General features: G+C 46.3%; 1 protein-coding gene across 1 annotated transcript in view; it reads left to right on the top strand.

Annotated features, from left to right (window-relative positions):
- Window positions 1-272: 272 nt before the first annotated feature.
- LOC146179725 (uncharacterized) overlaps window positions 273-11,994 on the top strand; it is a 73,861-nt gene continuing 62,139 nt past the window's right edge. Inside the window, exons 1-3 of the mRNA XM_084580258.1 lie at window positions 273-1,919; window positions 2,253-2,395; window positions 3,005-3,099. Coding sequence (XP_084436384.1) covers window positions 273-1,919; window positions 2,253-2,395; window positions 3,005-3,099 — 1,885 coding nt within the window. The remainder of the gene's footprint in view (window positions 1,920-2,252; window positions 2,396-3,004; window positions 3,100-11,994) is intronic.

Genomic DNA, 11,994 nt, shown 5'->3' with positions numbered 1-11,994 from the left:
TATATTTTGGCATATATTGGTCAATATTGCCCCACTAGCTTTGGTGGCATCCTAACTGTTGTATATTTGGTTTCGGTTTGAGTTTGTGATCACCGGCCGCCAGAGGCACCAGTGTCGCTCTGTGTATATAAGTGACTGCATGTTGAAATAAAGGGGATTTTCTTGGTTGCTTGGCAGTCCGTGTACATCTGCGGCACACGCCGCTACAACATTGGCGACGAGGATTGGCCGATTTCAGGGGGCGTGACTTTCGTCGCTTGCTCTTCGGCGCCATGAGAGTTTCGGGACTCGCGCCACCGCCCCCGTTCCTGCCCGCGCCTGGCCAACCTGCTGTTGCGTGGCCGCAATGGTTCCGCATCTTCGAGAACTACCTGCTTGCTTCGGGTGCCTCCGACTGCACACCGGATCGTCGCAAGGCACTACTTCTTCACAGTCTTGGGGTAGAAGGTCAGCGCATATTTTACACCCTCCCATCTTTGGACAATGCCAAGCTCGGTGAGCAAATTGCTACTGATAAAGCATCGGGCTCAGGCGATGGAAGGCCTGAAGTATCATCGTATGATATCGCAGTGGCCGCTCTGCATGCTCATTTTTCGGCAACAAGCAATGTTGTTGCCGAACGGCATCGTTTTAGTAGGCGTGTCCAACAAGTTGGTGAATCAGTGAATGAGTACATCACTGCATTACGGGAGCTTTCTGCTACATGCTCGTTTCCTGTTGAGGAAGATTCGCTGCGTGACCAGTTCGTTGCGGGTATTTCGTCTCGGAGCTTGCGCGAACGTTTTCTTCTTGAAGGATCGTCTCTCTCGTTCGCTAGAGCGGTACTCCTGGCAAGGCAGTTTGAGCAGGCGTACAATGATCTGCAAGAATTTCCTTCTGAAGTTGTTGGACGTATAAATACTCGTGGAAATACGCCTATGCGCACACCATATTCCGACGAGAGCTCGAAGCAGTCACACAGCCGCCAATCGCGTTGTTATCGCTGCGGTTCATCTCAGCACAGTGCGGCATCATTTCGCTGTCCAGCCAAAAGCAAGCGTTGTCACCATTGCGGTGTTATGGGTCACTTCCGCTCTGTTTGCAAGAAACGAGGCTCCGCTCCGGTTCGTGAGGTAGACAGCCAAAATTCTTCTAGCGAGGAAGTTTTGAGCATTCTGGCTGTGACGACGGCCGCTCGCTCCGCAGTTCACGTCACAGTTTCGATTGGTCGCACGGACATAACTTTCCTTATAGATTCTGGGTCATCTGTTTCCATTGTTACACAGGACCTTTTCAAGCAGCATTTTGGAGACCACGTACTTTTTGCCCCAACAGTTCGGTTACTACACTATTCAAAACAGCCAATTCCGGTTCGTGGCTGTTTCTTCGCTGACGTTACGTACAAAGCTGACACAACAAGTCTTCTTTTCTATGTTGTAGAACAAGGCACCTCACTCTTGGGTATTGATGCCATCAAGGCGCTCGGTCTACAGATTGATGGGTCATCTCTTCAATGCCTTGAAACGACGCTAACGTCTAATTCTCGAAGGGAACAGCGCTCTGAGCCGACAAAAGCCGTGCAGGAAATTAACCTCCCAAAGGAATTAGTTGAAGAGTTTGGATCTCTTTTCGATCCAGGCCTTGGCCTCGTAAAAGGTTTTGTGCACCACGTCAAAACGCGATCCACAGTGCAGCCATTCCAATCAAAACTTCGGCGCCTTCCGCTCTCACTGCGACCATTGGTCTCGGAAGAGCTCCGTCGATTGGAAAATATTGACGTGATAGAGAGGGTGGAGGCATCTGAATGGGTGTCACCCATTGTGGTCGTTAAAAAGAAAGAGGGAGGTATTCGCCTCTGTGTAGATCTTAGACAAGCAAACAAAGCTGTCGTAGCAGACAGCTTTCCCCTTCCTCATACAGAAGAGCTTTTGCATAGTCTAGTGGGGGCAGCACATTTTTCTAAGCTAGACCTCGCATCAGCTTACCACCAGGTCATGCTTCACCCTGCGAGTCGCGATTTGACCGCATTTCTTACTCACGAAGGCCTCTTTCGTTTTAAAAGAGTGTGCTTCGGGCTGGCTTCCGCGCCCTCTGCATTTCAGAGTATGATGTCCAGAGTCCTGCAGGGATGTAAGGGCGTGCTTTTCTATATAGATGATATTATAGTCTTCGGGCGGGGCCGGCAGGAGCACATAGATAACCTTGCATCAGTACTTAGACGCATTAAAGAGGCAGGACTCAAGTTGAACAGGAAATGTATCTTCGATACGCAGGAACTTTCATTTTTGGGTCACAGGATCACAGCAAGTGGTATTGTTCCACTGGAGGAAAAGGTTGCTTCCATCAAGGATACCCCGGCACCCACCGATGCAGCCAGCCTTCGATCGTTCCTTGGACTGGTCGAATACTACTCTAGGTTCGTTCCCAACTTTGCCGAGATGGTTGAACCGATGCGTGTTCTTCTTCGAAAAGGGCAACCATTTGTTTGGTCTGGCGAGGTAGACTCCAGTTTTCGAAAGATCAAAGAGGCACTTGCGTCCAGCACAGTCCTGCGGATGTTCGATGCATCCCTTCCCGTTGTAGTTTCCACTGACGCTTCTGACTGTGGGCTTGGAGCGGTTCTCCAACAGGTGGATGGAGAGGAACTGCACACAGTCGCCTTTGCTTCTCGAGCACTTTCATCCGCAGAGAGGAGATATTCAGTAGGAGAACGTGAAGCACTTGCGTGTGTTTGGGCGTGCGAAAAGTGGCATGTCTACTTGTGGGGACGCCATTTCACATTGCTTACTGACCACCAAGCCTTGGTCGCATTGCTTTCTACCCAAGGGCCAGGAAGGCGTCCTTTGCGAATAGCACGGTGGGCTGAGCGCCTACTGCAGTACAACTATACAGTAAAGTACCGGAAGGGTTCGCAAAATCGAGTAGCAGATGCGCTTTCTCGTCTCCCGGCGTCATCTTCTCAGGAAGAAGAGACTTTACCAGATGAAACTGTATCAGTTGCCTTTGTATCTTCTTGCATTACCAGGGAAGAGTTTGAACAGGCCCAGTCGGAAGACGGCACACTGCAACAAATCAAGGCTTACATTGAATCGTCGTGGCCTACGCACAAATCCTTGCCGGGTGAGCTTCAACCTTTCTTCAAACTTCGCGATGAGCTTTCAGTGGTGGACAATTTGATTTTGCGTGGCGAACGCCTTGTGGTCCCCGCATCACTTACACCGCGGATAATTACCGCTGCTCATGAGGCCCACCCTGGAATTGTACGAACGAAAGCACGTCTGCGAGAAAAATTTTGGTGGCCAGCCATGGACAGGCAAGTCGAGCTAGCTATCCAAACATGTAGTATATGTCAGGCAGCGGACAAAAGCTCGAAGGTTAGGGCTGCACCATTGAACCCGGTCCCCTTACCAAAGGAACCGTGGCTAAAGCTGGGAATGGACATTGTTGGCCCATTTGAGAGAGCGCCACACGATTGCCGATATGCAATCACGCTGGTCGACTACTTTTCTAAGTGGCCCGAGGTATATTTTTGCAACCAAGCCACAACACGCACGGTCACAAGCTTCTTGGTGTCAGTGTTCGCACGTGAAGGTTACCCAGAAGAAATCGTTTGCGATAACGGGCCACAGTTTTCATCTCGAGAGTTCCAAGCTTTTCTGCAGGATCGCGGCATCCGCTTGCGGCATTCATCCGTATACTACCCCCAAGCAAACGGTCAAGTAGAACGGTTTAACAGAGTTTTTAAAAGTTTTGTTCAAGTAGCTACACTCGAGCAGCGTCCCTTACGCCAGACGGTAACAGAATACTTGGGCGTTTACCGTTGCACGCCACATGCCACAACTGCTGTTGCCCCAGCACTTCTCCTGCATGGACGTTTGCCAAGAACTCGGCTTGATGTGGTTGGGTACCCGTCAGCCATATTTTCGACTGACCCTAGTGCAGAGCTCCACCGCCTACGCGAGCGGGTGAAGCAAAAGCAACAATCCAGTAAACTCTACACAGACGCTCGCAGGGCCGCAAGGGAAACCAAAGTGGATGTTGGTGACCTTGTACGGGTACGAAGACCTACAACTGCATTTAAAGGTGACTTCGCTTTTAGCAGCCCAAGGAAAGTGATAAGAAAGCAGGGGCAATCGTCTTTTCACCTTGATGATGGAAAAACGTGGAACGCTTCAAAATTGTCGAGGATGCCACAAGCTTCTGCATCCCTTTGTGGGTGGGGTGAAAGGAATGGTACAAATGATACCGCTACGGAAAGCAGCTCACCGCCTACCATGGACGGACCCGTTTCAGAAGCGCCAACCGGGTCTTCAGCTGTGGCTGCTGCTAAGCAGCAACCTATGCCACCAGTGACCTGCTGTGAACCGGAAGAGACTTCGCCTGCAGCCAGTGGGTTCTCTGAAGCATCGGGACCACAGCGTAGGGTACAGCCACCAAGGAACAGGCGACCCCCAGACCGCTATGGACACTGAGTGCAGAAGGACTCGTGCTGCAGTGAACATGAATTTGTCACTCTCCGCACGAATGTTGTTGAGTTTGAAAGATGTGGACATTATTGAAGTGTATCTTGTTTTGTTTGTTTTTGTTTTCTATATACTTTTGTATTATGTGCTAGGACAAGCACGTTGTCATTATTGTAAATATAATTCTGTACACGAGCACTAACGTACTACCACTACTAAATTACTAACCAATGTAGCCGTTTTTATAAGGAAGGGAATATGTTGTATATTTGGTTTCGGTTTGAGTTTGTGATCACCGGCCGCCAGAGGCACCAGTGTCGCTCTGTGTATATAAGTGACTGCATGTTGAAATAAAGGGGATTTTCTTGGTTGCTTGGCAGTCCGTGTACATCTGCGGCACACGCCGCTACAACACTAACATTGTATATATCTTGGTTTATAGTGGTCAATATTGTTTAATGAGATTTAATGGCTGGTCACCATTGCACATATAATGACATAAATTGGTTAATGTTGTCCGGCCATTATGGTTGTGCTTGTCAGCAATAAATAAATCTTGGCATATATTGGTCAATAGTGACCCATCTGACCCACCTGGCGGCTTGCCAACAATGTACACATATTGCATTATATTGATCGGTATTGTTTGATGGACTGTGATGGCCAGCCAGCATTGCACCCTAACGACGTAGGTTGGGCATAATGTTCTGCCAATATGAATGGCTTGTCCACATGGATTATATCTTGACATACATTGGTCAATATTGTTCCATCAACTTAAGTGGCATCCCAACATTGTATATATCATGATTTCTAGTGGTCAATATTTTCTAACGCGCTTTGATGGCTGGCCACCATTGCACACTTCAGGCTGCGGCGGCGCTAAAAAAACAGCAGCAGCAGCTCTGACCGACACAGACATTTTTCAATGTGCATGTGCGCATGTATCACAATATGACAGTGTTTTCGGGCTAATTTCGTCCCAACTAAATTTTTCGCTGGCCCAGACATCAGTTTACATTCAACTGTAAAAGATATTCAAGCTCCATACATAATTGGGGTCACTATATATAGTGTTACGGGCGCAGAAGACGAAGCGGACAATGGCGTGGACAGGTGCGCTAGCACAAGGTCCGCCATCATTCATTAAACGTCATCTACCATCGCCACCGGTCATGCTCTGTCTCCTTTCAACATCAGCTTGCCGCCCTGTAACATATGGTGGAGGTGCGGGATACATCATCACTCGTCATCCTGGCCCGGAGCTTCGGCACCCTGTGTCATCTTGCGCCGTCGGCAACGGGTTCCTGGGACGACGCATCACCTGGCTGTACCCTATCCTTCTGGACCCAACGCAACATCGCCGTGACTAAACGACACGAGGAAACGCAAGCAGCCCCACTTTAACATCCCACCGACCTGAGACGCCACGAACACGCGCATCACAAGACACAGCGCATGCAAGACCAGACCAAAGGATCCGACCGACCCGAAACGCCGACCAGACGAACCCACTGACCCGATACAACACTACACGTGAAGACATCGCCCCCGCCTGTGCCGTTTGATGAGGACCCAGCCATCAAATCCTGGCGACCGGTTCAATGAAAGCTTGTTCGGCCAGGCTTCATTGATCAGCATGGCGGCAAGCCGTTACCATCTTTCTCTTCTTTCTTCATTGGTCCGCACAAGATCACCATCTTGTGACAAATCTGCCCAACTTTGACTTCTCCGTCCACAATCGGGACGATCGCTCGGTGGCCCCGGGTAGTGTTACGGGCGAAGAAGGAGCGGGCAATGGCGTGAGCAGGCGCGTTCGAACAAGGTCCGCCATCATTCATTAAACGTCATCTACCATCGCCATCGGTCATGTTCTGTCTCCTTTTATCATCGGCCAGCCCCGTACGATATAATGTTTATTGGGATTATTCTATACATGGTCCTAAATTTGTTTGACTGATCTGACCACAAAAATGTGCAGAAGCGCCCATCACGGAAAATGCAGGATATATTTTTCTGGTTACATTTTCCGTGATTCGCTAATTGTTGCAGATGACCTGCGATTATATTTGACAATTCTGGTAGAGTACTCTTTTATTTACGATTTTCGGGATGATTAATTGTTATGTAAAGTTCTGAATATAATATCTTCGATGCAATTCCTGCAGACTAGAGGCCCGATGTCGATCACGCGTGGACGTAGCTAACACATATAGTGTTCCAAACTTTAGTCAAGTGTTGAAAAAATTCTGACAGCACGTGGAATCTACACCGCAGAAATTTGCGAAGGCGAGAATAATGCTGCTGCACACGGTGCATCATGTATCACTATCGTTATCAACTAAACGGACCGTCATTATCATTGACACTGTGATCATTGTCATTATCACTAATTGCAGCATCATTCTTGTCGCTATCCTCACGGTAGACGAGGAGAATTATATACGGTGCTAGTTTCACGATGCAGGCTTCAGCGCAGTTGGTTAAAGCGCAACCTAGGCTGGAGGTTCGATTCCCGGTGGAGACGAGTTGCTTTTCTGATCTCGTCCAATCAGGATGATTGAAAGTGATAGACACATCAGCGCACAGATCCGATGCACAGATCCAGAACACATCTTGCTCACAGCTCTTGCGCCCGGGACTTCGTTCCGTGGGCCTATATATACGTATACGAGTGCATAAGCATACGCACACGTTCGAGCACACATCCGACAAGCAAACGTTTAATAGATGCGTGTCCGCGAAAAAACGCCTGCGCAGTCAAGGAACGCAAGGTACTCAAATGCAAAGAACGCGATATAACGTGTGAGTCGCTTGAACTAACATCAGTGGTTACATTTGCGTAGTATACGCAGAAAAGGTCGAATATATCTGGTGAATCCACGTCCTGTAAACGTTTGTCCATGACTGGAAACACGCACGCGTAGCATCATTATTTCCGCCTTTTTTTACGTGATAGAAATAACCCTACATGTTGAAGCGATAGCAGAGGTGGGAGAAGTCAATCGCGCTAGCTACTAAACACTCACGGCATGATTCGTCATTATGTTAGCTGTTTCCTTCATTCAGCATCAGCACCGACTATATCACGCCTCAGTACTAGCTGTTCTTATAGACAGATATGTCGGGCTGTTTTAAGGCCTTCGAGTTCTAATATCTACTAAACACAAATGTGCATCTTATTCCTGTATTTTTTGCGCTCTGCTGTGGGCTTCAGCAACAGACACATACAGATTGAACAACTTTGGCCATCGGTGTAGCAGCGCATAAAATATTTCAGCTCAAAGAAAAAATGCAAGCAACATATATTCTACACTATGTCAAGCTATAATTCACTTGACAAGAAAAGAAATCTGAACTGTCCTGGAATGGCTCGTATTCTAATACGACGTATATTGCGCACTGCCAAAACATTGTGTGCATGTGGAAGATAATAAAAAAAACAGCACTACATGGGGCCAGGCAAACGAAAAACAAATAAAAATTTAAAACAATTACCTACAGTGCAATGAATGCGCGCTCATATGTCGCCAGCATATATGGTAGCAAAATTGAAATAGCATAATAACGATGCTCTTTACGGCAGTTATTTTTGTTCTAAAGCTGCAATACATGGCTCATAATGATGCATTTGTCTACAGCGTTTGACAGCGTTCTCCTAAGCACTGCTCAGAAACTATTCTTCAGGCATTCATTGCCTTATAATCGGAGCTTATAATTACCGCACCGAAGGCGTTTTGCCCCAGAGAGCTAAACAATCCTATCCCATCGTGTTAACCAAGCAGCTAATGGCAATTCATATCTATTAAAAGTAATGCGAGTGCATTATTTAAGCAGTTTTGGGGCATTTTTAGAGAACGCCTCTCTCGAAGAATTTAACACATGAAAGAGAATTAGGTTTCCTCTCTGAAATATTCTTACGCTTTCACAAGCGCAGTTTCTGCGGGCTGAAATATGATGATTATACCGCGCTCATTCCTGAGGACTACACCTTGTGCCAAGTTGACCATGTTGACCCTTTCTTTCTTTCTATTCTTTCTTTACTGCCAATTTAGTTCTTCAGATCTTAGCTCGTCGAGTATTTTGTATTTCTTGCTGTTTTATATGCCCACGCTTAGTTCAATGCGGACTTTTTCTTGCTCATAACGTCGACTTGATGAGAAAAAAAAAATAAATAAAGATTAATAACATTGGAATTTTAACCTGATGTACCCGTAGATATGGCCGTTTTCGCTTTTCTTTTCCTTAATAGGAATACAAGGCTGGTGGATCGCTCAGTTGCGCGCGATGACGTTTCAAGGTCACTGTGTCATGAACCTGTGTGCCATCTTTAGTACACAAAATATGTCCATTTGTCCAAACCAAGAACAATTCCCTGCAAACTGAAGATTGTTTTACGTATGCGATTATTATTGAGACACTGAGGTAAAACGCATTTCGCATTAACAAAAAAATGTAGCGAAATTATCATGCCACTGAAAACATTACCGAGCCAACAGTCGAGGCTACCAAAGAGCTCCGAACGCACTCCTCGATGTTTTAGCGAAGCCGAGGGCAAAACTCGGCGCATTCCTCTCAAGCTTGGCTCAAAGAACATATGGTTTTTATTTTCTCGTCCTTTCGTCGCTGCTCCGACCGAGCAATTTTCCAAACCGCTCTCAACTTCCCGTCTTGTAGTATTTTCTCCCCGTGTAGCATTCATCGCGGAAGGGCAGCGACCTTCACTGCCCTCTCTTTCCTCTCGGCTAGGCATGCCTTGGTCACAATGCCCCACACTCTACTCCCCCGCACTCTTCCCATGCTTCCCGCCAACTTTTATGGCCGACAGCCTTCTGGGCTCGCGCGGTCCTATGGGACATCTGTCACTTCTCTCTCCCCCTTTCGAGATTTATGCCTACTTTTTCGACAGATCTCAAGCAAAAAAAAGAAAGAGAGAAAACACAACGATCCTTCTGCCCCCTTCCAACCGTGTCCCGAAACTCGACACAAGCGGCTGATTCAGAGGCGTCCGGCCGGCCACGCAATCCTCACCCGCTCGAGCTATTCGAGCTCCCGCAGCTTTGGACAGCAGAACCGAAAAACCAAGCCCTTTGAAAGTTCCGATTCGTTTTAATGACTATGCCTGAAAGAGGATATCTGTGAGTACCACCAGCATTTTAAATTGTTTGTTCATAACTGAGCTTTCTGAGAGTATTTATTGCTTTGTCTCGTTGTACTTTTTCTTACCAGGTATAATAAATCATCAGATCACGGGTATGTACTTTGCGTGGAAACATTCATTTTGGATTGTTTCAACTGGGGTCTGCAAATCTGCGCTAACCGTACGGTAAGATACCATTTTTTTGCATGATTTGGTGCGCCATGTTGTCAGCCTTGATCATCATGTCAGTAACCGATATGCTTGCGAGAACGGAAAGTCATCTATTTCGACCGCACCACGCCAGTGAGTTCTGAACTGTATTTTCAGCGCACTATTTTGTATGCATAAACTCTGGTCACAATGACAAAAGTTACGCCGCAGAGGTGGCCAATTTTTATTGCAAAAGAAAAAGGTGACAATGTAAAACATGACACGTGTTTTGTGTGATTTTCAGGTTAGAACTTCATTCGCGCGTGTGTTGTGTGTCTGAGGTGATCAGTTTCTTTCACATATATATTCAAAACTCAGAGATAAGTTAAGCTTTCTGGAACATGATTTTTAGTTGCGAGTGAATATTTAATATTGTAATTTGCCGTTATGAATGCGCGTTTGGAATGGTCTGAACCACGCGTAGCTTATTCACGGGTTTGATCTTGCTCCTGCGCTAATCCCGAGTAGTAGAAGGGTCATAAAATAGCCAACGGGTGCAGTTTTACTATCAATTGTAGAAAACTAAAAGCGTCCGGAATAAGGGCTGACGCACTTCTTCTTACTGCTAAATTTGATTATTTGCGGAAATAATAAAAAAAACTTTTCGTTGAAAAATGCACTTATCCACAATTGCAGATTGTTATATCGCGCAGAGAAAAGGGACTTGCCTGAAACATGACACTTTATCTTCTACGCGCAAGAGCTTCTACTGTCCGTGCGAAAAACTCCATGAAAACAAATTCTGAAAAGGGGATTCTTATTTACAGTTGCTACCATAGTTCTTATACTTTACCACACATACAACTTGTTCCCGCAACAAACTTGATGCTAAGCTACGGATTTATTTATTTTTTTCAATTTGAGTGTATCATGCAAACCCCAAAGCATCTGTGTCGTACCTTGTTTTGGCTGCAGCTTTTACAACTTTTAAAACGTTCTGTTTGCAGTAATGATGCGGTGTGCACTAATTTTAACAGCCGCGGTCGGAGTGCGACTGCCATTTTTTGCGTCTCTTTTTTGCTTTGTAGTTTCTGCTTAGTTCTTGCGGCAATGTATTCAAACGAAACCTATTCAAAAGAAAGCTATAGATTTGAAGCATGCAGTTGTGACAACATCTTTATTCTACAGGTGTTCGATCACAAAGGCACTACAAGTAGAAGGGGCAAGCACTGATTACTGTTTACGAAGAGATAACGGCAGATATCATTTGTTTTATGTTTCCAGCGTCAACAACACATCCACATGGGAAGCTGCGCACTTCCAGAGGTCGCAACCAATGTAACCAAGTTAATATGGCCGGCCTCACCGAGCATGCAGCTTATTTCAACCTGAGTAAGCCAGACAAGAAAGTTGCCTGAGTGCCAACAGGTGGTGGTTTATTTTGCCTTTTTACTTCACGGTCTAGCTGTACTTCCCCTTTCCAAACGTTTTCTGCCCTAATGGGATTTATGTATTATGCTTTTTTTTCCAGGTGCCATCTGCGAACGGAAATACATTGTTATGCACGCTGCTCAAGTCCATATCTTTAAAGGCTGCTGGGATCTGCTGCCCTTGCAACCGACCACAAAAGAAGCTGCGATAAACTCAGCGCCTTCCTGCAACCTGGGACCTGAGAACACCTCGCCAAGGGACGCAAAAACAGGAGAAGCACTGAAGTCTAAGAGTTCTGCCTAAATTTTTACACGCCCTGTGGCACATGCACACCTAATAAATCACCATGAAATGAACCTTTCAGCTGTATTATTTTCTGTGCATGGATATTTTCAACATGCTTTATTTAAATAAAAAGCTACATGAAAAATATCAGCGCTGCATAGGTAGGGAATGGCTTTGTAGTTGCCTATAACCCATAGCATGAAAAAGCAACGAGCCATAGTACTGATTATTGAAACATTCAGAACTGTGATGTGCCGGATTGCCAATTGCTCTGCTAGATGCCAATAATGCAAAACCAGTGGGCAAGATTAAATGGGAAATATTGGGTAGCCGATAAATCTGGCTGGATGCCAATGCTCTCCAAGAGATGGAAGTTCCAATTCACCTCATCTGTCTCCTCAGGAACCTGTATGAAGGGCAAGAGGCCACAGTCAGAACTGGGCATGGTCTTAGTGATTGCTTTCCGTTTGAGAAAGGAGTGAGGCAAGGCTGCATACTGTCGCCCTGCTTATTTAACCTATATGCTGAGTGCATCATGAGGAAGGC

This window comes from Amblyomma maculatum, chromosome 9, assembly GCF_055883805.1.
Source record: "Amblyomma maculatum isolate TAMU_Amacu chromosome 9, ASM5588380v1, whole genome shotgun sequence".
Lineage (NCBI taxonomy): Eukaryota > Metazoa > Arthropoda > Arachnida > Ixodida > Ixodidae > Amblyomma > Amblyomma maculatum.
Note: the sequence above shows the minus strand (reverse complement) of the source record. Positions and strands in the feature narration are given on the sequence as shown.